The following is a 24,303-nucleotide window of genomic DNA, read 5'->3' as shown; positions in this document are numbered from 1 at the left end:
GGCAGCGGAATAAAACTCCGTAGATAGATAGAACAGGCTGTTGTGAGCAGCAGCAGCATGTGGATGCATGGTACAGTGCTGGTGTTCGCTTTTATTTTTAATTCAAAAAAACATTGCACTAAATGAGAACACCATTAGCTTGTTGACTTTCAGTTTCTGGCTGCCTTCTGCACTTGTAAAGATCTCCCCTTTTGATCGTTCTTCAAACAGGAAATTTTAGTCTCCTAATCCCTGTCCCACAGTTGGCACTGCAGGAGTGAACCTGTAAGCCTGCTCAGAAGCCCATTGAACTCATCTACATCAGTGAGCCCTGGCCTCAGACAGCTTGGAAGATTTTGGTAGCTCAGCAGGGCCTATTAGTGCGAACACAGTAGCTGATCACAGTTCCTGGTTTGCTCTGGCGAGGATGTGGCTGGCAGAGTGGGCAAAGCAAGCTCGTCCCTGCTGGCAAAAAGACTGCAGAGCCTCTGCCCTCTGTTCATGGGTTGCTGTGTCTTGCATGTTGCAAAGCAAGGAGTGCCTTTGAAAAGAAAATTGCAAAGGAAAACTGGGAGAAGCAAACGGGAAGAGAAAATTACTGTGATTTTCAATTTTGTTTGTGCTTGTTTATTCCACAGCAGAGTCTGGTGACCAAGACGAGCATAACACGCATATCACACGAGAGAGAGCCCCGCCGTCTGTGATTGATAGCCACACCAACGTTCCCACCACGGAACCATCTCAGAACCTCCCTCAATACCTACCTCCTCCTGCCGAGGATAACCTAGGTCCTCTGCCGGAAAACTGGGAGATGGCCTACACCGAGAATGGAGAAGTCTATTTTATAGAGTAAAGCACATTTTTGTTGTTCTAATTCTTCTCTCTCTGCCTTTCTCTGGGCATAAGTAAACCTCTTTGGATGCACTGTGTGTGTGTATGTACTAAATATTTAATGTATGCAGTTATGTTGCAGATCTAAAAGTTCTTTACTGCTTGTGCAGTGTTTTTGCATTTCCTAATTGGATTAGCATCCAAATTACTCCAGAGTTCAAAGGCAGGGGGAATTGCTCATTTTACAAAAGCAACAGACAGTTATAAAATATGGGCCAGTTGTTTTCAAGGGCGGAATGAAAGCTCCTAATTGCAAGGGCTGAGAGTTCATTCCTGGAGCCTGCCCCTGTGCATAATGCAGCAGGGAGCGGGAATCCCTCCGGCCATGTTCGGGCGGTAGCAGAGCCGGGGGGACTGGCTTTGGGTCTTGTCCTCTCATCAGAGTAAACAGCCCAAACGTGTCACCGTGCTCCTGTGATTTGCTCAGTGCAAAGCAGGAACAGTAAGTTTGCAAGAGGAGAAGTAGCTTTGCCTGATAGCTGCATGCTGTCAGCAGCTTTAAGATGATATTGATTTTTCATGCCGTAAATAATAATCTCTAATTATACTCATCTATATTTATTCCAATAGGAGTAACTTCTGTAATGGAACCTGTTAGCTGGAGAGACTTCTTGCACAGTTTAGCTATTCATTAAAATTCAAATAGCATTTGAAACTCAAGCCCTTATCTGTGCTAGTAGAGAAAGGGGTGAGGAATCGATTTTAGTTTTGAAGGTCTGTCTAATGCAATCCTGGAAACCGAGACCCTTTACCTGTGTACTAAAAGCCAGTGACCAGGTTAGTTAGAGCAGAGAAACCCCCTCTGTTATCACCCGTCCTGGCACGCAGGAGAGTTACGTTGGATTACGGCAGAAACGGGAACAGTCCTACCCCATCCTCCAGAGAGGGGCTTCTGGATGGGGCCAGCGAGAAGTGCTGAAGAAAAGGTTTTTCCGTGGCTGCAGTGGCAGGGGAACACATCAAAAAAGAGTGACAGAAGATTTGAGGAGCTGGGAGGATTGAATGCACTGCAGCAGCACTTCCCTGGCCGGGAGAGGCCTGCTGTGAGAGAGAGCATCTTTCCAGGGCGCTCTCAATTACCTGAGAGACTTCACCAGCCCCTTTATTATAAGCTGAAGTCGGGAAGGCGCAATGCAAATTCTCATCTGCTGCATTTCGGATGCAGCTGAAATGTGTTTGTTACCCTGAACACGGTATTCTGCCCTTCGTTACGTCCTCAGGGTGCCTCATTTTTTGGTGTACTTTCTGGCTTTGATGTACATAAAAGGGCCTGAGGGATACCCCATCCAGCTTGCTATTGCAAGAATGCAATTCTGTTATTTCTAGGGATACCCTGAGCCTACACACAATTTAGTTTGACTTGTATCGAATAAGGGGAGCAAGCTAATGAGCTGTGTGGACCCGAGCTGGCTCAGATGCCTGTACCATCACCTCTGGTGCTTTGGGTTAGCAAGTCGAGGCAGTTGCGCAGGACCAGCACAGGTCCAGTGGGGCCAGAGCTGAGCACCAGATAACTAATCCTCCTGGATTGCAGCCGAAGCAGTTTGGCTCTTGAGATGTGTTTCTGTGGTGCATTAAGTGGGATTTCCATTATCCAAAGTGTCCCAAGCTCTCATTACCCTGCACGTAGAGCTGTCCGTGTTACAGGTCTGACACCATCCTGTCCCTCTAAATGTATGATCTGGAAGATATTTAGCTAAATTTTCTACGCCTCAGTAAACTGCACTGTTTTGAGTCTTATGGTTAGAGAGACAGTTGCAAGAAATATGCAAATATTCCCTCGCTCTCCTCCCACCGTGGTCTTTTTTCAGCTAGGCTACAGACTTTCTTATTTATAAGTTGGCAGAACCCCTCTGCTTTATTGGTGTTAATTTGCCTGACTTGCTGAATTTCTGCCATTCAGTTTTCTAGATGGTAATTAATTGCTCTGAAGCATACAAAAGAATTAAACGAGTTTGTTCATCCTGCCTTGGGAGGGCTGGGTAACAGGACGTGTAAAACAAGGACCTTTTCTTTAAGCACTCGGAAGCAGGGCAGTGCTGTGTTTTTGCAGTAAAATCAGAGTCCGCTTGTTGGCTGTTAGTTCCCAGAGGATCAGAGCCCTCACGGCAGCTTTTCCTGCTTCGCAAGGCTGTTGTGAGGCTTAGTTTAAGACTGTAAACCTGTCTGAGACCTGGAAGGAGAGGTAAATAGCATGGCAGGATATTGGAACTCAAAACTGCTAAGCAGCATTAAAGGCTAAGCTAGAAAAATGAGACATCGGGAGCAGGAGGGCTATCTTTGCAGGTCAGGTCTAAGATGCCATGGAGTTGAAGAAGAGGTGTTTTGCTGCTCGCTTTTCTCCGTATGCAAATCAAATGATGGGGGGAAATAATCTCTAGAATATTTGTTTAAAGCCTGTTTGCTATGCAGCCGTAACCCCTGGGACTGGCATCGCGATACTGTCGGGGCACTTGGAGGAAGGAAGAGTTGACAGCAAAGTTGTTCAGCTTCCATCAGAGGCTTTGATGGAGCGTTTTTGTTTGTGCCATTGAAAATTTTCCCTGGAAATTTTGATTTTTTGACTAATGCTTGGGTCAAATCTGAACAAATGTCAAAGGTCTTTTGCAGTGAGAAAGGTCACTGTATCTTTTATGGAGGAAGGGAAAATACTTCTCTGTCTTTTCGTCAGGAGTCAAAGGATTCATGAGATAGCTCCTGGAATTAAAAAACAAACCACCAAAGACAGAAGTTTGGAAATGAATATTATAATGTTGCAGCTTTCGTGTGCACCCTCCTAGGCACTAATGCTGATTTTTATATTTTATCTTTTTTACTTTTCACCTTTGTTCTTTCAATGCCAAGATTCTTGTGATTTGGTAGACTAGTTTGCAAAACATCAAATTGTAATGCCGTATCTTCTGAAGCAAAAGTATGCCTTCAGGTCTGTTGAATAGTAAAGAGGAAATATACTTTTATGTCACTGATACTTCAGCTCTTCAATTTATTAACAAAGGTTATATTTCCATTTTTGGTTTCCAGCCATAATACAAAAACAACATCTTGGCTAGATCCACGGTGCCTGAACAAACAGCAGAAGCCTCTAGAAGAATGTGAAGATGATGGTAAGAGACTGAAAATAATGAAGTAGTAAGGTGTTCGGTCCATTTCTAAGTGACTTTCTCCCTTTCCTCTCCCCCTTTTCCATAACCTGTGTTCAGAAATGCTAAAGGAGTGAAAGGGTTTATGAGTAAGCATGCAGAAATGTTAGCTAAAAATGCTGTCTGTGCATGTAAGATAGTCACTGAGATTGCAGCTCTTGTGATAAAAATCACAGAGCGGTGCTAGAAGTAACTAAGAAGCATCTCTGTTTCTGCAAAGGCGTTTGAATAGTCACTGATGCTGAACGAGACAGCTTTCCAACACGCTCGCTGCTTGGATGCTGCTGGAGGAGGAGAGCGACCGAGTCTCTGCATGCTCCGCTGTGTTGCGCTTCAGCAGTCTGTTTTATATGAATCGAAAGAGTTGTGTTGTTATTTCCTTGTTTGATGAGCAGAAATAACTCAATTGCTTCACTCCTAGTGTTAAATTCTGACAGTCCACTTAGTGTTAAGATTCCTGAAGAGAAATTGTATTTGAAATCACGGATTTTTAACCCCCCATAAATTCCGCTGATGTGATTTTGTATTCCTTGAGATGTTGGAAATGCAAGCCACTGTCCGATTTAGAGCAGCCAAATGCATGACTGTTGAAGGAGGTTCTTTCCCTGCATCCTTAAGGAGGCACTGGAAGAAGAAGGGGAATCATGATGAAGATAACTTAAACATTTGGGAAAAACTGTTTGCAAAGTTTGGTCTGTTGACCAAGCCGAGTTAATGGTATTTTAAGCCATAATTTTAGCTAGCACAATGCTAGCGTGGTCAACAGATCTTAAAGATGTAAGGGTTTACTTCATCAGTGTTGGTGCTGTCCTTGTAAAATTAATTTTCGTAACATGATTAATCTGCTACTGGTGTGAGTCAGCTTCTCATGAGTTATGTTTTTACTTTGAAAAAGAATCAGTGTAGTTCATCCGTTTTTACTGGTAGGTTCAAGCCTGGCCTCCAGAGCTGCTGCTACTGTTTTTGCACATGCATTTTTTCAACCTCCGCTTTCTTTCACATGTGAGATTTTGCAGGATTTGAGAATTTGACTGTGCAGCCTTCTCTGACACAATGCAGCAAGTCGCCAGCTTGCTTGTGAAAAATGCAGCACCTACCCAAAATGCAAAGGTGCGCAAAGCTCGGGCGAAAATCGAGCACAGTGAGTTGAGGTGCCGCTTCAGATCCCTTAGCAGCTGGTGTCATCTGTCAAGGAGCGAGCTGGACTAACAAAGGCCTTGCTCTGGGCCTAAAAATGGATGTGTCAGTGGGTAATCAGAACCAGAACATAGTTAAATCATACCGTATGCAGGCAGAACACCCTCCTCCTTGCAGTTAAGCTTTGCTGGTGATTTGAAGAGGAGGTTGATGGGTCTCAGTGTGAGCTTTTGGAGGCTCATTTTCCCTGGAGCGCAACTTCTGTCCAAGCTTCCTTGGCCGGCAAGGTGCTGGCTATGCCGTAGCCTGGGCGAAGTGACCGAGAGGCGCATGCCGCTGAGCCGGCACGGCTTGCTCCACGCCCAGAGCCGGCTGAGCACCCGGCATCCGCGCAAGGCCCCAGCGGGATGGCTCAACCCCGCAGTTTTAAGGCTTCTTGCCAAAGGGAAGGTCTTTCAAACCTCTTGTCCTCGTAGCAGTTATGAAACAAATATTGGAATAATTTATTTAATTAGGATTGTAAACATACAGCTGGGTAATTTTTCATATTTAATGAAGTTCATAATTTTACAGATTAGCAGCATTTTTGTTTATCAGGCCCTTGCATTCAGCTAATTTCATCTTCCCACACGCCCCTTCATCCATTCACTAAGCTGCTTATTGATGAATATTTTTAACAGTAGTTAAACCGATCTTTTCATAGGTACAGCAGTGCACTGTACAGTTTTCCTTGGCTGTTCTGATGTTGCTTTACACATAAGAATAATTTCAGAAAAGAACGTAAGCACAAAGAAGAGAGAAAGTTATTTTTACTGCGTTATATAAGTTGGACGTTTTTTGGCAAGGGTCACTGTAGTGAGTATTTCCACTGAAGTCAGTGGGACTGCTCTCCTCTGTTTCGTTGTGTGTGTTTGCGTGTGCGAGTTTTCAGTCTTGATCCCGTCCCATTTATGGTTTTATAAATGTGAGCTATCCTTTCAGACTTGCTTGGGTGCAGTTGCCGTGCGTTTCTCCCTTGTCACCATACTTGTCCCGGACAAGTTATTGGTAGTTCCCAGTTGTTTAGGCTATCAAAGGAAATTGCAATTCATAATTCACACTAATGTTCCTAAACAACTGTTCTGGCAGAATATATTACAAACAGGTCACGGAAGTGTTTTCAGGTGTCCAAATTTTCAAAAGCAATGCTGTGGCGCTACATCTTCTGTTTGCTTCTATCATTCATTTATGTTGCTTACACTTTGCTGTATTAGATCCAAGATTGTTTTTACCATCTCTGTTCTGATTTTGTCATCATCTTTCATTTTCTGACTGCATTATTATTATTTATAGGCTGAGCAATACTTTAATCATCTGTGTCACTGTTAACTTATGAATATGGAGTAGCTAATGATAAATGGAGCGACAGTGAATATTGATGGCTTTGTGTGTTTCAAAGATTGTTATGGGATCTTTGTCCCAGGTGTCCCTCTGAAACCGGTGCATACCTCTATTCCTCACCAACGCTTCTGGTCTTCTGTAGGGACCTGGGACTCCAGTTAAACAAGGCTCTTAACTTCGTATCTAGCTTAAATCATCTAAGCAGTTGCAGTCAATTCGACCTTGTATGCACAAAAATTTAGGTCCTTTCTTGAATACCTTGCTGCATTAGTTTTTATTTAAATGCAAGGTTTTCCTCCCAGATTTCTTCATTAGTACTCAAGTCTGGGCTTCTGAGAGATACGTGTGTCTGCGGAATGGATTGCTAAGGTGTGACCACACAAATCTGAGAGAAACGTCCCTACAAAAATGGGAACAACACAATGCACTACTTTGCCGTATCAAACTGTAGCGTGAATGTGGTCAATTGATATAGATATCTTCAGAATGCAAGAACTGGTTCTTTCATAATCTACATCAGATCCATCAATATTCTGGTCACTAAAATATGATAAACTGAAAGCTTTGGCTAGATCTGTAGAAAATTAGTGCTGGTTCTGCTATTTGCTTAGGGGATTTCTTGCTTGGTGCTGGTATCTGAAATTTTCTTTTAATTTTTTCTGTCTCATTTACTGCTCTTCCCTTGGAGAAGAAGGGGTACACACGGAGGAACTGGACAGTGAACTAGGTAAATCATCCATCTCTCGTTTTGATGTTTGACTTCAACTGCACTGTTTTAAGCCTTTAATTGCTTATCTTCTCCTTTGTGTCATTTTGCATCTTTCAAGTTTTTTATTTTAACAAGGCCTAATTTAGCAGCAAGATTTCCCTGGCCCAAGAAGCATTAGTCTTTCCATAGCCACAGATCTATAGTACTTTTCTTACTAATTCAGAATTTGAAGAAGAGAGTTAAAAGAGGGCCTTAATCTTGCAGAGCTTGTTCAAAATTGATTATTCCTGGACCCTGCAGAAGTCAGGGCTTTTCCACTGGTGTTGCTGTCTCCAGAAAAAAGCCCACTGATGCCGAAGTTGAGATCGGGTGCCTTTTCAGGACTGGGATCAAAGACATTTCCCAGACAAGAGAAACAGTGAGATTGAGGAAGCTGAAGTATTACATAGAATGCTTTTGCTGAGCTTGGGAGTGAAACAGTAAAACTTTTTACTGCAGTACATGGTTTTGTAAACAGATTATTTGAGATGATGCAGTACACTTTTATTTGCTGCATCTTTTAGTGAAGAATGCTGTCTTAATATCTAATCTCAGCGGTGCTTGTTCTGTTTATACCGATGGTGGAGGTAGTTGTTATTTCTGTTCAGCTATGCTCTAGTGCACTTGGAAAGCTGAAAGACGTAAGGGGTTGCATAGGATTTTATTTCCACTAGGTCTATTATTGCTTTAAAGAGCATTGTATTTACAGTTTATAGTTCTGCGTACTGAAGGATTGTATTACCAGAGAATTAACCTCTGGTTTCTGTAATGACTTGCAAGTGTATTCTGCTTCCCACTTCGCTGTGATGGATACGTCATCGGGAGCCAGCAGTTATTGCCTGGACTTTTAATAGTACTCGAAGAACTACTCTTCTGGATAATACGCTTGGGATAATGTTGGAGGCCTAACTTCTTTTAGAGCAAGAATTTAACAGAAATTACAGTTTGAAGAAGAGTGCAGGCACTTGAGTTGCATGTCAGCATTACGCACAGCCCAGACAGATGGTCACCAGCAGACCAGCTAGCATCAGGAGTAGGTGGATGCCTACCAATAGCCTGCAGGCGTTTTTCGTGGAGGTCTTCACAAAGAGTGACTTGAAATAAAGGTCAAAAAGCAAAATTAGAGGCAGTAAGAGAAATGTTCCCTCTTTGCAGTCTGTTAGCGGGATCCAGCGCAAGAGAAGGGCAGAAGAAATAGATGCAGGGAAACTCAGTAGTTGATAAGGCTGACCTCAGTTTCTGCCCTCACTTACAAGTGTTTTACTCTGACATCATGAGATGTTCCCTTGGTTTTAATGCAGACAAGTTCTATTGAGGTCACAGCCCATAGATGTGTTGTTGAGATCTGCAAATATTGCAGTGTGAAGAAAGACATTTTCAAATGGTTCAGTTGGTTACAGCAACATTAGCGATGGGGCATGAAAACATATGGCCTGTTCACTAAGGTTACTCATGATTAGCATAAACTGGTTGTTGCCAGATATTTAGCTCCTTCGTTTATCTAAAGTTTGTTTTCTAAGTATGAGAAATTAAAACTGGAAGTATTTGCATGATTTTTTTCTTCCAGAGGTGGATTTAATATGTAGTAATAGATTACTTCTCTTTTGGCATAAAATCACACAAAAGGACGCAAAAATGTAGCCTTTGGAGTAGAATCGGACATAAACATGGGCAGGTCCTCCTGGGCTCACCTACGCAGGGAGCAGTAGGAGCTGAATTCACTGAAGTCAACTCCAGCTCCTTTGTAGTGATGCAAGGATGTGTTTAAGGCCCTGGCAGTTAGAGAAGTTCTTTTTTAGGAATCCATCCATCCCTTCTGTAGGGTAGAATACTAAACAAGAGGATCTCAGCAGGAATTCATGTATTTACCCCAGGCTTTAAAAGTGTAAAATTGAATATTTCTCCGTTGAAGTTACCTGCTGACAAGTATTTCGAGTCTACAGAGTGCTTCATGGGTACGCCAAACTAAAAACCATACGGCTCCTAATGACGCAAAATGGTTTTTGGAAATCTTACGTTTATAGTACAACCTAATGCTCAGGGTCATCTTCAATTTGGCAGGAAAAGTAAAATAGGAAGATGAATATTTTAAAGCAGCTGAGGTGCTAGAGTGTGTGATGTGGCTATGGAGTATACTGGCTAACCTTTTGCTTTAGAGAAATTTCAGAAGCTTTTAGGAGTCTGAAAGCACATCTACATAATCAACAAGTAATGGGTTGAAAGCAGCAGTTTGGTGGGTTTTTTACTTCTGAGAACACAGAATTATCTTCCTTAAACGGAGAGCTGCAGAGACGCAAGCCTGCCCAGTAGCCTGGAGTGCTTTGGGCATAGTACCATTTTGGGGTTCAGGACACTGCACATTTTCTGACCTTTGTGAAAGTTCTTTAGAAGAAAAAAAAATAAATATTAAAAACTATTAGGAAGAGAAAGAAAGCAAAATATTTCCGCTTGAGCTTTAAAAATCAAAAACACTTCACAGTCCATACAATCTCATTTTAAGGCATTTGTGCATTATTTCTCCCTCCCTTCACTTTTTTTATTTTTTCCAGCTTGGTCTCTTCACCATTCACCATAGTGCAAATTAGGAGTAAAATGGCTGCCACAAATTGTGATTTTCCTGAATGCTTGCTAGGTCGTAATTTAATTGCACTGAAACGCTTTAAACAAGTCCAACAGTGTTTTCACCATATGAGAGTCCTTTGCAAATCAGATGTTCACTTTGCAGAAAGACTTTCAAGATTGGCCTGTAGCTTTTTAACTTCTGCCCACATGTAGTCTTCCTTCTTGCACGGTGTAGAAGAGTATCAGTTTCCAAAGAAGTCATTTCAGATTGGTCTGTTGATAAAATTGCAAAGTGTTTTCATGCCCGAAAGTTAGCACTGGCTTGCATTTAATTGCTTATGTCTCAAGGAATCCAAAGACGTTAAAACTGATAGGCATTAAATAATGATGAGAACGGAAAACCTACCTTATATCGGCAAATAAGGGACATGTGGAGCAAAAACCATGAAGTGAATTTCATGTAATGTTCAGCCAATTCTGAACACAAACATAAACTTTGAGTAATTAGTCCATGTGTGTTTGTATAGATTCTGTTCATCTTCAGTCTGGAAATATTTCTATCCTTATGGCAGCATAGCCAGAGACTATAAATACAGAACTAGATAGTTACATTTATTCTAATTAATGGACCATTGTTGATTGTACGGGCTCACCAGTTGATGCCATTAATGAAAATAATAAATCTTTGCCTTTGATAGTAAATAAGCACTGGTGATTTACTATTGGTCTTGTCAGTTTAGTGATATCCTTGAGGAATTATTTTGCAGGGGATATTTGAGTAGACATCCTGTGAACTTGTCTTATCTGACAGTGGCTTTTTCTTATTATTTATTTATTAAGTTTATAGGGTCTGTGGGGCAGGGACTGCACTTGCACGGTCTGTGGCGTGGTGTAGCCTTCTTTTGGGCTGATTCACAGATTTCCATAAAAACACCACTTGGGTTTTAGGATGATTTATTTCAGTGCCTGCAGCTAATGGGAACATGGTGTATTAAAATGAGTGGGGCAAGGATCAGGCCCCTTAAGTAACATATACAACTTTAATAACCTGAAAAATAACTGAAGTGATTTTATTACATTCACTAATTACAGTTAAAGTGCTATGTGCTTCCAGTCTAGAAAATCAACAGGAACAAAAGTGGATACGTTTCCAAATGTTAATTTCATCTTCAGAACTGTTTTTTTGTTAATTATGCTAATTAAAAAAGGAAATTGCTGTTACATGTGATTATGCAAACATGTGTTTTTATATTAAGTGTTATGCAGCGAAATAGATCTGTGTGTGGAAGCACCCAGGAGGGTGGTTGCCGTATGGGGGCCGTTTACATTAAATTCACATTGCCCAATTACCAAGGTGCACTTTTACGTTGGATCAGGGCTAAGCAAAGCAATGCAAATCCCTAAGAAAAGTTTAGAAAAATACACTTTTATCAGCAGTGGTGAGCACAATTGGCCCAGCCCTGGGACGGGAGATGAAATTGGTTCATCTGTTAGTCTGCCAAAACTGCTCGCCATGATCTCAGCCGTCTTCGTAGGCTGGCACTAAAATCCTCTGCCTTGCAGCCGGCCTCCGCTGCCGTTGCCGTGCCTCCGCCTCCAGCCGCTGTGCCCAGGGCAGCCCAGCCGGGAGGAGCTTGAGGCACTTGCAGACAGGAAATGTATTGATCATTTTCTCATTTAATGCAAAAAAGCAAATCTAAAATTGACGGGCTATGACATTTTCCCAGTGATTTGCTAACCCAGCACTAGCGGGACAGCTTCTGAGGTTGGTGACATGCCATGCCATCCTTTAAAGAGGAGGCTGTGAGCATCCCGAAAACTGCGTTGGAAGCAGAGTCTGAGCTGCTGATGAGTTTGTGCCTTAAGCAAGAATGGGGAAAAAATCTGCACTGGAGGCTTCAGTAATTTTTTTTCTATTTACAGAATTGCCTGCTGGCTGGGAGAAAATTGAGGATCCCGTATATGGTGTCTACTATGTAGAGTAAGTGCTGCTCTGCGGTTCTGGGCTGGCTGTCGGGCGGAGAGAAACGCTTTCCCCTGCGGCAGTCCGGACCCCTGTGTTGGTTGCATGTCATGTCGAGGAGGAGGAGGAGCAGCCCCGGCCCCTGAGTGGGCAGGGGGGTGGCTGAGGGGCTGTGGTGGGAGAGGGCAGCTGCTTCTGCTGTTCCTCACCCTCCTGTGGGATCTGCATCTCAGCCCACCGCCCTTGCACCCGCAGGAGCACTCTCGAGCCCCTCCAGCACGGTATTGCTAGTGAGCTCGGGGGGAGGCAGGAGCACCCCGGGGTCGGGGTGAGCTCGGGGGAGGCAGGAGCACCCCGGGGTCGGGGTGAGCTTGGGGGGGGAGGCAGGAGCATCCCAGAGTCGGGATGAGCTCAGGGAAGGCAGGGGCATCCTGGGGTTGGGGTGAGCTTGGGGGGGGAGGCAGGAGCATCCCAGAGTTGGGATGAGCTCAGGGAAGGCAGGGGCATCCTGGGGTTGGGGTGAGCTTGGGGGGGAGGCAGGAGCATCCCAGAGTTGGGATGAGCTCAGGGAAGGCAGGGGCATCCTGGGGTCGGGGAGCATGCAGGGAGGGAAAGAGCATACAAGATTCAGGGTATGCAAAACCCCAGCACCTTGCTGCTCAAAGGCATGAAGTCCCCCCTGAACTCCTGCTTTTTCAGTAAAGACCCTAATTTGGAAAGATGGAGGGTGATCCTGACCCTCTCCTTTGCCAAAGTAGAGCTCTCTTTAAGATGAGATTCATACAGCATTAACAAGTGTGCCATTAACTGAGCCTGATTCCCTTAATGTAACAAAACTTGAGCACACAAAGCAGACCGCCAACGCAGTTATGAATAAAGGAATGCTCAAAAGGAGGGATAGAAACGTCTGTGTGACCAAATAACCGCCATCGAGCTGTTGGCATTGCATTGCGCTGGTCTGTGCAGAATTACGGGTTTAATGCGACTCTCGCTGGAATTAGAGCAGCTTCTTTTTTATCTACATGACAGAACGCTCCCTTGGGAAACCAGAGATCTGAGTTTTGTTTCATCACTGACCCCGTAAAATGAATTTTTAATTATGTGTATACTCCTGTCTAGTAGGATGGCTTATGATAGCCCTCAGAATAGACACGGAGTACAGTTTCTGTCTGCTTTGGCTCGTTTCTGACCCTGCCATCTGTGCCTAGGGAAACAAGGTTAGCAAGCTGTGTAATTAAGGCTTGACATTTATTTACTAAAGACATCAAGAATATTTTTCGGCCATTAAATGTCATGCCAAGAGGTCTCTCCAGCGTTTTTCGTGTTGCTTTATCTATACGTGCCTGTTAATTTTGTGGCACTCCTTAGTGATGAAGTTAAATAGAAAAGTAACAGCAATGAGACCTAAGTTTATTCTATTTACTATCTATCAGATAAACTTACTATCTATCAGATAGTAAGAAGTTTATAATTTAAGCATTTATCTCTGTCCCTTCCAATTGAAGCACTCTTTCTATTCCACTTAAAAGTTTTCATTGAGAAACAACTGTAACACCCGAAAGTTTAAATTAAATCACCTTTAGAAGCCATTGTCATCTTTCTCAGCTTTCCGAAAACCGCTTGTAATTGCAAACCACTTACAAAACTCATGAACTTGTTTTTAGTTGCTTATTTGATGTATTAGGTATTTTTCTAGTGATTTAATGTTGATCTTTAGCAGAAAAATTCTGAACAGGACTCTCTAGTATGCTCATATGGTAATTACTTGAAAACTTGTATTTTTTGATAAAGATGTGGGAAAAGAGATGATAAAATAACAAGTTCCTAATGGTAAGCCTTGACTTGCACCCAAATACGTGTTTTCAGCTATTACAATTAACCCTACCAGTTCCTTGGTAATAAGAACTGTTTGTAGTGATGGAGAAACTTTTACTCCACACTAAGAGAGAGATTACAGAAATTGGACATGAACATTTTTATCCTTTTGGTAACCCGCTCCCCTCTGCAAGTCTTGCACAGAGAGATGCCTGGCTGTATATAGCTATTTCAAACCATCCCTGTGATTAATGTGAATAAACAACCGATGTCACACAGGGGCAGATTAAGGGTTGCTTTTCTCTATTTCGAAATCACTTACCAAATGCTCTCTTTTGCTCTCTTTTTCCCGGTGAAACCAATTCAGTAACAGCGTTCCTGGTGGTAGGCTGCTGTAATTTGCTTGGGGCTACCTGCTTCTTTGTCGTAGCAAAATCACTATTGAGCGATTGCTGTTGAACCGGACGGCTGATAAACCGGTAATCTCGACCGCAGTGCTTGTTCGCAGCGAATCCCGCAAACTCTGCCCGCGCCGCCCGGGCGTCTCTTGCTGGTGATCGTTTGGTTCTGTGAAATGGTGAATTCCTCTGCCGAGTGCATTGCTCATCCACTGTGTTTGGGGCTGAGGTGTTTTGTTTTGTTTTCCGCATTGCCGTTTTTTCCTGAAATTGGTAAAAATATTAGTGATAAACACCTAATTTCAGGTCAAAAGCAGCCTGCGGGCCCTCTGAGGAGACCAGCTGAAGTTCCACCAAACACTGGTTCCAACTGGGAGTATTCCCTGGTGGCTAATTCTGTATATATTTAGATTCATCCAGAGCCCAGCTTTTCACCTCCTAGCCTGCATCCAGGCAGATATTTTTCAGAGACTGTTAATCGTGTGCATTGATCACATAGCTGACAGATGTTACCAGTTGTTGGTTTTTTTAACTTCAGTGAGCCAGGGAATGACTGCACCTCTGGGAGTCTGATTAAAGCAGGGTTGATATGGGCCTGTCTTTTAAGATGCAATCAGGCAGAGCGCCTTTTCTGCTTTAATCTCATTTTTCAGAGATAGAAGACTACTTTAATGTATTTGAAGGAATTAGCCATTCCTACTCAAGACATCATATCAATACTGCAATCCACTTGTTTTCCTAAATATGCCTTTTGGCACGAATGGTGAGCGTTGCTCCATATGTGCTGCTGTTGGGTTTGTTTCCTATTTTGCTCCTTTCCTCAGGAGTTTTGAGCCATGCCTGTCATTCCCGCTTGTCACATAAAGGGTTTCCTAATTTATTGCTCTTTTTCTTCCCCAGCCACATCAACCGGAAGACACAATATGAAAACCCCGTTCTTGAAGCGAAGAGGAAGAAACAGCTCGAGCAACAGCAACAACCACCAGAAGGTTGGCACCAGGGTGGGCATGATGGTTGGGCTTTTCACTGCGGGCACGTGCCCTCCCTGGAGTCGGCAGCTCCGTGCTGGTGTGTTTGTCCTTCCTTCCGTAGCCCTTGGCGTTTGAAGGCAAAATGGCAAGCATAGGAAGGTTTACATATACTCCTCACAGAAGATGCAGCAGAGGAGAAAATCTGAAGCACATAACCACTTTAGTTTGGTAGCTTGCAGCCCTGTAATAGAGAGATGCTTCCCCCCCCCCCCCCCAATATCCTTTATTTCTGGAAAGTTTCTAGGCTCCTCAGAAATAATAAAACCCCGCTTTTTCTCTTTAATATGCTCCACCAAGTTTACTCAAGCCAGCGTTGTTCTAGCCTGCACTGGGACTAACAGGCTATAGAAGAAGACGAGGAGTCAGCATTTACATGTACACTAAAGAAACTTCTCCATATGCATGAGTTCTTAACCCAAGACCTTTGGGTGTTGTTGAGCTGTAACATCTAACACAATTTGATTATTTTGAATCACTTTCTTTTATTTTTATTCTTTTTATGCAGCCTGACTGCTATGAGGGACTTCTAGCATTTTGGTTTGTTTTGATACCTTCATAACTTTCCCACCTCTCAGCTGAACAACTTTTATGGTCCAAGGGGAAGATAATTTAGGCCTCTGCAGCCCCATTTCCTGCAACATCAGCTCTACTGCTTAAAAATCAAGGGGAACGGGTGCCATGAGGGTTGTGGAGAGCAGATTTCATACAAAATGTCGAGACCACTTGGATGCAAATCATTTCAAGCCCCAAATTTGAGTGCGAGATAGAAAACCACAGCAGACAGATCAGTTGACCTGGACATAGAGAGTCCTACTGAATTGTTTTTGAATATCTCAAGTTATTCGTGTCTCCATGGCTCTGCTTCCCATCTTGTCATGCTTCACATATCTTCTGTGTTCGACCCCACACTTGAGTGTGTTTATGTGCAGGAGCTCGTAGTGCGGTTGTGAAACAAGTAACGTTTCCCTCTCTGCCCTCTCTAGAATGGACAGAGGAGTGTCCATCTCTCCCACCACCCGCTGCTCCAAACCATGTTTCAAACAACCAACAGGCAGTTCGGGAGGCACCAGTGCAAGGTAACAACCTTGTTAAGCCAGTTGTTAAACTGCAACAAGCAAGGTTTTTCCTGAGAACAAAATTTCTTCAACCACCAGCAAAGGGAGGATCTCCATCACAGGACCAGGGCACGAGCTTGGGGAATACCCCTAGGTTTTGAGAGCAATAGTCCTTGCTACCAGATGTGAGGCAAATGAGACTGCCCACATGATAAGAGGACTGTGGCAGTTCTCCATGGTTTTTGAAAAGTTCCAGGTCTTTAAAAAGGCAGGGTGAAAAAAGGAGTTTCCACATCATCAGGATTTAACAGCAACAGCTAGGGGATGCAAATGCAAGTAGATGCATGCAGATCCCTTTTCTGCAGAGCTGTAGGGGCACACAGGGACTAGGCTTTTGCATCTGCTAAACTCCTACTGAGTTTAGAATGTGAATCTTGTAATAAGATCCAGTGCAGGTGTTTCTTTCTGTTCATACAAGCTAACCTTCCCTTCCAAAAAACCAACAAAAAACCTCATCATGCTGCAATGTGATTAAAACACTAACATGCATTAACATGATCAGATTTTAGTTTGAGAGCCAAAGACAGTATCACACCATGTCTGCACGCGGGGGCAGGCAGACTGTCAGGTTAAAGCGGGTTTAACAGCCCTGGCAGCTGGTCAGTGTGTTTGGGAGCTGTGATGTGCATACATCATTGGCGCTGTTTGGCAGTACCTTAATTTTGGAGAGCTCGGATGTCCTGCTTGCATTTGTGGCTGCCTGAATAGCTCGTTTCTAGTTTTGCCAGGGAAGGGTCTGGCTTGTGATTTTATGGGTTTCCTTTTTTGTGTTTGTGCTTTGAATCCAAATGAAAAATTGAATTCAAATGCTTTAACTGTAGAGGGAGTAGGAGCTGGGGGAATACCAGAAGGAGGATCTTGAAGATCCTCTGCTGCTTGGGGAGCTTTACAGAGCTACCAGGCCTCCATGCTCAATCCTTGACTGTCTGCAGTACCAGAAGGGAAAAAGGGACAAGTGCCTTGGCCACACATTGCTTCTGAAAAAACTCATGAGTTGAAGCTCATGAAGTCGCTAGCACCTTTGGGAAACTCTGCATAGGGAGGGAATGATACTGGTAATAGAGGCTGGTGCAAAGTGCTTTTTCAGAAAGACCTACAGACTTGGGCTCCAACCTTGCAGTCTTACTATGGACCTACTTTAATTTTGAACTAAACATGTGCCGAAGTGCTTTGGTATAATTACAGCCTTATTTCTTAGTGTTAGTGGTATGTGGATGGCCAACTGCTCACAGGTCAGTGGCTTGTCTTAAATAACCAGCTAGACAGGACATGATTTTTTCTTTTATTTGCAGCATGAGCTGAAACCTTGCCAGATCAGATTGCCAAAAAGGACAGAGAGTTTCACTTATATCTGTTGTCAGTACAGGTGCTCTCTGGTTGTTACTGTAAGTGGTCGTAAGTGTGCTTCATCTTAGCTCTGTGTAAATTGTGTAGCAAGTATGTGGCATTGACCTGGTCTGCAGAAAGCCAGAGGCTGGGGAAGGTGAAAGAGCAGAAAATTGGCTGGAGCATGTGTCATCCTGGTAGATCGGGGAGTGGACAGGGGGAGGGCTGGCCCTGGGAACTGGGAAGTGCTCCTGCACTCGGCAGTTTGGAGGTGGTCCCTGAAGGCAAGCCGGACAGGTTGCTGCAGTCCTGGCTGTGTTTGCTGCCGTGGAGAACCAGGGAGGGCTCTGCCGCAGGTGGCTCAGCCCTTCTGAAGCAGGTCTGCCCAATCTGACAGCATCCAAAGCCCCCAGCACCTTCCCGCAGGGTATTAGAGTGTATGAGAGTCATCAGACTGGCAGCAAGGAAAAGCACGGGAGGTCTGGTATGCTGGCATGGTTCAGGGATGCGTTAGGCATCGTGTGGGAGTGCCCCAAAACAGCCGATTCTGGGGGGAAACCTGTGAATGACACGTCAGCGTGTTGCACTGAGATCGGAGTGAGGGCTGCCCAGGCGTCCGTGCATGGCGATGCAATGGGCCAGTCGCCCTGGGGATGAGGAGAGAAGCCATACCCAGCTCTCCACCACTCCTGACTGCTCTCCACTGAAATTTTAGGGCAGTGTTACGGGAAAGCATTAGCCTGTCTCAGCACCGCTCTGCGTGGCGTGTCCTGGCACTCACCAGTGACTTTCCCCTTGCTTTTGTTCTTTCCTCCTCCTTTCACGGTGCTGCTCCCCTCTTCTCTCGCTTGCTCCGGCAGCTGCTATCTCCAGCCGCCCCTGGACCAGCGGTTTCCATCCCTGCCACCGACGTGAGCACGAGGAACAGAGCACCCTCTCCTGGGCCTCTGCTGCCACGCTCCCAGCGGGTGTTTTGTAATGTGCTCATCTGAAATGAGACCTCCTCCAAAATGATAAATGCAGGATGTAGCCTATGGTGTGGACTAATGTGCTACTCTTCCCTCTTACTGCTGGGCAAGTTCTTGCTGTGTTTTTAGGCAGATGCCGGCAAGCTTTGCTTGCTCTGCTTGTATTTGAACCAAAAATGAGCCCAGGTCATATATGCTGCCTCTCAGCCATCCGTATTACCTGGGACATTGGGTTGCACTTTTTTTTGCAGTTTGGGCTCTGAGCAGAGCATCTGCCCCGGCGTGCAGGATTACCATATTCACGTGCTCCCCTTCAAAGGCAGAAGGGTGCAAGCCCTCACGCTGCCCCCTCGTGAATCATCTTCAAATGCACGTGTTTTCCCCCCGCCGCCCCTCTTCCCAATTGAAGGCTTACGAGCCTCAAATCCCTGAGCCCTCCCTCAAGGTCTGCTTTCGGAGCAGTGGCCCGCAGTGGTGCTGCCGAGGTTTTTGAAAGTGTGCCAGCTCTGCTGGCTGCAGCAGGCACTGCTGATCCTGGAGCTGTCACCAGAGGGCTTAGTGACACAGCCTTTTCCTCTCTAAGCATCAGAAACAATTAAAAGTGCAAAGGTGCTTAATGTTGGCATTGTGAAGTGCAGCAAATTTTCAGAGCTTGTGGAACATGCTTTGCGAGGACGCGCTTTTGTTTGGAGAGCACCTTGTTCTCTCTCCGCTGTGCTCCTCGAGAGCGTTGTTAACAGCCCTCCAGCACAGCCACTCCAGTCCTGGGGTGCTCTTTGATCCGTGCTTCACAACGGCAGTGTTTCATCCACAACAGGCAAGGAGCAGCAAGAAAGTAGGCAGCACTTCAAACGGTATCTGAAGAGCATCAGCACCCTCCCCGTTTTTCTTCAGAGGAGGTCATAGGGTGGTAGTGAAGGTGGTGGGGAGGGTTAGATTAACGTGTGTCTTGCTCAGAAGTTTTTTCTTGCACGGTGGGCTGGGAGAAGGTCAAGTGGTTAAAAACATAGAGATATTCCTTTTCCAAGAATGTCTCCCTGTGACCTTCTTCTATGGCAGGCGTTTGTGCTTCCTCCCCAGCCTGTGCGATTCGGCACGCTCTGCCCAAGGAATTGCCAGTTCTGGGACAGAAGGGCCAAGTAGTAGGACTTTTGCTCACTCCTTTTACTGCATGATTGGTCCCAGTGAAATGGGTGGAGTGGGACGAGACGCAAGTAAACTGGAGTTTCTGTCCCAAAGCACTGCCGTATTTGCCCGTGCAATTGCTAGAATAGGGAGGGGAAGAGGAAGAACAGACCAGATGTTCTTGCCTGCCTATTTATAGATTTTTCTAAACTTCCTAAACAGGAAAACCATTTTTTACCCGAAACCCTTCTGAGTTGAAAGGGAAGTTCATCCACACCAAGCTAAGGAAAAGCAGCAGAGGATTCGGCTTCACCGTTGTTGGAGGGGATGAGCCGGATGAATTTCTCCAAATCAAAAGTTTGGTGCTTGATGGCCCTGCAGCATTGGATGGCAAAATGGAAACAGGTACTCAGGCTTTAAATCAAAATCACAATGCTATGCACATTTTCATTGTAGTGCTGCCCAGGGAATGGGCGAGGAGTCACCTATTTTTCTTTTTCCTGCATGGAGGCACTGAGAGCGCGGTTCCCGATGGGTGGCAAGGAAACAACGGGCCAGTTTGTTTGTTCTGGCTGAAATTAGGGCCAGCACGGTGAACTCCTGTTAGGAATCACCTGAGGCCTCAGATCCTGAGTTATACATGGAAAATCACAACCGTAAACATCCTTGTCTTCTAGCCCCAGTATTAAAAACAAATCATCACTTAATAAGTGTGAGACATGGTATATGGCACCATATTTGAGCACTTGGTAGTTGAGAGCCTTCTGTTATAGCCCTCATGTGCTCCCAGTTTTGTTTCAATCATATGTCAGTGTAGCACAGTGCATAACAGCGAGAGCTGGGCTTCACAATAACTGTTAAATGGGCCATATATTGTCATTTGAATTTATTAATTTTTTGCATGAGCCAAACTGCATTTTCACTGTCAAAAATGTTTATATATGTGAAAGCATTATGCAGAGAACCCGTTGCGTACAGATAGTTCTCATTTGCCCAGGCGCGACTACTCTTTTTCCTTGCAAAGGTATTTAAATGTTGCTACTCCCCTCTGAGTAGCACCCATGGATGCTGCGGATCAGAGCTCTCAAGCTGGAGTCCTCAGACTCCTGGGGGAGCTTCATGCACAAAAGTGATGCAGCTAAATGGTTTTGGTGTATCTGCCTGTGTCTTCTGCAGGGGATGTCATAGTCAGCGTGAATGATACCTGCGTGCTGGGCCATACCCACGCTCAAGTCGTGAAAATCTTCCAGTCCATTCCCATCGGTGCCAGCGTGGACCTTGAACTGTGCCGAGGCTACCCGCTGCCCTTTGATCCCGACGATCCCAACACAAGCCTGGTTACGTCCGTGGCGATTTTGGATAAAGAGCCGATCATTGTGAACGGGCAGGAAAATTACGACTCTCCGGCGAGCCACAGTAGTAAAACGGGGAAGGTAAATGGCACAAAGGAAGCAAGGCCAAGCAGCCCGGCTGAAGTCTCCTCCAACGGGTCCCATGGCTACCCCAACGATACCGTCTCCTTGGCGTCTTCGATAGCAACACAGCCTGAACTCATAACTGTGCATATAGTGAAAGGGCCTATGGGCTTTGGTTTTACTATAGCGGACAGTCCCGGTGGGGGCGGCCAAAGAGTGAAACAAATCGTAGACAGCCCACGGTGCCGGGGCCTGAAGGAAGGCGACCTCATAGTTGAAGTCAACAAGAAGAATGTGCAGAGCCTCACTCACAACCAGGTGGTGGATATGCTGATTGAATGTCCTAAAGGAAGCGAAGTCACGTTGCTGGTGCAGCGAGGAGGTAGGTCTTCAGAATTGCTTGAAAATACGTTTTCTTGAGAGAGAGACGTGTGTCATGAAAGACCTGCTCTCCTGAACTTCTGTTTAGAAATGGTTTGTGTCCTGCGGTGTAGAAACTGCCCTATGTTGACTGTTCTTAGGTTATATATACAGTAAAAATTATTTATTGTTTTGCTGTTGAAGCTGTGCTGGGGGGAATGCGCATGTAGTTCCCATGCACACATGCCTACACGTCCTCAGACAGTGGGTAGAGGGGTGATGTGTTACACCGTTACTTACGTGACAAACGCTGATCTTGTGTGCTTGTAAAGCTTAATTCTTTTAAATACGATATAGACATATCTTGAGCTATTTTGGGAGATGGAAGAGGCTGGTAATACATGGTGCTTTGTGATTTGCAGTGTGCAGAATCGGCCACCCACTAACTTTTTGCTGTGGAAGGGTTACACCTTGGCTGCATTTCAAGGGAGAAGGAGAGAAGGAACATCTCCAAGGATGGAGATGTTCAAAAGCCATTTGGATAAGGTCCTGGGCAACATGCTCTAGGTGACCCTACTTGAGCAGGCGGGTTGGACTAGGTGGTCTCCAGAGGTCCCTTCCAACCTCAACCATTCTGTGATTCTGAGCGAATTTAAACTTCTCCAAGCTGTAAGCAACTGAAGTGTTATTTCTGGATGTGTTTATCTGCTGAGCCATCAGCAGCTGAGATCATTTTTGGTTACATTGCTGAGAAGACTCCAGCAAGTGCAAAAAACTTTCTTGCAGCTGTGCGTGTCCAGCCCGGTTGTGCACGGGGATGGTAACACGTTAGTGGGATCCGGCCATCAGCAGTAGTGCTAGCCCATGCACTGAGGTCAGGTAAGGTAGTGTACCCACCTCGCATAGCGTGCCTTTAGTCTCTGGATTAAAAACAGAGCTGCTGTGGAGCTTGTGAAAGTCCAGGTCAGCTATGGTGCGCCAAGTGAGGAGTAGGGAGACCACGTCTCCCATCGCAGTCTGCTGCCTGGCTGCAAGGAGGGATTGGCCTTGGCACGGTGGATCCAAGAGGGACCAAGTCTGGTCTCTGCCATGCTCCCTGCCCCGCATGCCAGTTTATATGGGGTACCCGCACGTTGGCTCTGCAGAGCTAGTTTAGCTGAGGTGCTGGATACAGCCCCCAGGCAGCACTGGGAGGAGTGTTTCATATAAAAGTACTTTTTTGAAACCTTTCCAAATTCTTCTGATTGTAACAAGTTAGCAACGAACTGCTAATTTTAACAGGGGACAAGCTGCTTTCAGAATTTGCAACTCTGGTGTCTTATTTTTGAAAGGCTGTTTCAAGGAGCTGAGGACATTGATTCTGCAAATAATGTCAGTTCTGGTGAAAGCGATGCTTTTCATATACTCCTTTCTTTCCGAGTGCTTACTGTATTTTTATATTTTGATAGTAAATTAAAAAGCAGAGAACCGAATGTATTAAAAGTTCTCCAATTTTATATACTGGTTTCCTAAGTGTGAGTTGCTTAAAGACTTTCAATATTAGAGAACTATTAAAATGTGTTGTATTCTCATGAGTAATTTATGTATTTTGGAGAAAATATGGTTGGAAGAAAAACAGCAGCTATTATTAATCCTCCCAGAGAGCGCACACGTATCTGGTACCGCCATACATTAATTATTTGAATTGTGGCTGACATTTAATAATCCTCCTTATGCCTTGAAGGTGTAATGAAAAGATTTGATGAGGAAATAAAAGTATAGTTTTAATAAGGTAGTAAATAGTTCGCTGGTAAAATTGCTGAATCTCATTTCTTTCATTTCATCAAGATGCTAAACCCGTATTGAACATTTGCTATCACCTTCCCAGCTCAGTCTCCTCCCCTCCCTCCCTCCGTTCAGGCCTTGATATTTCGGTCTGACTATAGAGTACTTGCACTCCCAAATTTCATGCTGTCATGGTGCAGGATGCTGAGACCATGGTGGCCCTGGATCCGCAGTCAATCATTGAAACATGTTTTTCTGCACATCCAGGAGAAGGAGAGCTGTGTGGGAAGGCGGTTAGTTGGGGCTCGCAAGCCGAGCAGTCGCGGGCGGCACCAGCAGCCCCGGCCCCGGGAGCAGGCGGGTTCGTTACGGGGCGGGAGATGGAGTTGGCTGAGATGCACCCAGCGCTCGGAGCTGAAGGACTTGGGTCCTGTCTCCAGTAACTTCACCTCGTGTTACCCTGCCAAGTCTTTTACCAGCAGCACCATCCCCAGACAACGTGCCGCTGTTTATTTTGGTCCGATTTCAGAAACGCGTTTGGCTCCAGTGTCTGATAAGCTCCTTCAGGGCTCTCCGAGTACTTCCTCAGCTTCCCCACGAGTTGTCCTTTCCTCCTCCTCCCTCTGGTGTCCAGCGAAGAAAGTGCTCGGAGAGCCTGTCAGCACCCGTGCCTTAGCGTGACGTTCGCACGCAGCCGGGCTTTGCACGAAGCAGCCCTCCAACGCTGAGGCTGGTGTTCAGAGCCGTCCAAAGGATTTGTCAGAAGTGATTACTAATCAGGCAGAAAAATATCAGAAAGAGATGTGTAATACATGGGAAAAGCTCTGCCTGCTCCAAGTTGCTGGTGCACTCCCAGCAACTGGGTTTAATTGTTAAAATGCAAAGCCCACAGCCTCTGACAGCAGCCTGTGAAATATTTAATGTAAAGCGTCTTCAGCTGAAGCTCTGACTTATGGGAGCTGGTAAGTCCTGCCGTTGCTTTTGAGCGAGGAGCAGAAAGATGGTTTTGGGAAGGGTGAAGCTGAAATGCCCGTGCCCTGCTCTGCTGCTCATGGGTCATCTGAACATCATTTGCAGGACTCCACAAGGGGGGATAAATATATTAACTGAGAGAGGGACAATTGCAGGTCATTGAGATTTTGCTTTCAAGAAGCCCTGTAGAAAGCCTTCTCTTATCTGCGTTCTG

The 24,303-nt window shown here is 45.0% G+C and overlaps 1 protein-coding gene across 31 annotated transcripts in view; it reads left to right on the top strand.

The window, feature by feature from the left end:
• MAGI1 (membrane associated guanylate kinase, WW and PDZ domain containing 1) overlaps nt 1-24,303 on the top strand; it is a 344,450-nt gene that overhangs the window by 268,273 nt on the left and 51,874 nt on the right. For 13 of the 31 annotated variants that reach the window (XM_064519159.1, XM_064519158.1, XM_064519155.1 and 10 more), the window contains 8 exons: nt 618-828; nt 3,892-3,974; nt 7,216-7,254; nt 11,761-11,818; nt 14,914-15,002; nt 16,028-16,120; nt 19,801-19,983; nt 20,755-21,375. In XM_064519159.1, coding sequence (XP_064375229.1) covers nt 618-828; nt 3,892-3,974; nt 7,216-7,254; nt 11,761-11,818; nt 14,914-15,002; nt 16,028-16,120; nt 19,801-19,983; nt 20,755-21,375 — 1,377 coding nt within the window. The remainder of the gene's footprint in view (nt 1-617; nt 829-3,891; nt 3,975-7,215; nt 7,255-11,760; nt 11,819-14,913; nt 15,003-16,027; nt 16,121-19,800; nt 19,984-20,754; nt 21,376-24,303) is intronic. The other 18 variants (XM_064519169.1, XM_064519166.1, XM_064519168.1 and 15 more) reach the window with 6 other exon arrangements.

Source organism: Dromaius novaehollandiae, chromosome 12, assembly GCF_036370855.1.
Source record: "Dromaius novaehollandiae isolate bDroNov1 chromosome 12, bDroNov1.hap1, whole genome shotgun sequence".
NCBI lineage: Eukaryota > Metazoa > Chordata > Aves > Casuariiformes > Dromaiidae > Dromaius > Dromaius novaehollandiae.
This window is presented reverse-complemented; position numbering and strand designations above follow the sequence as displayed.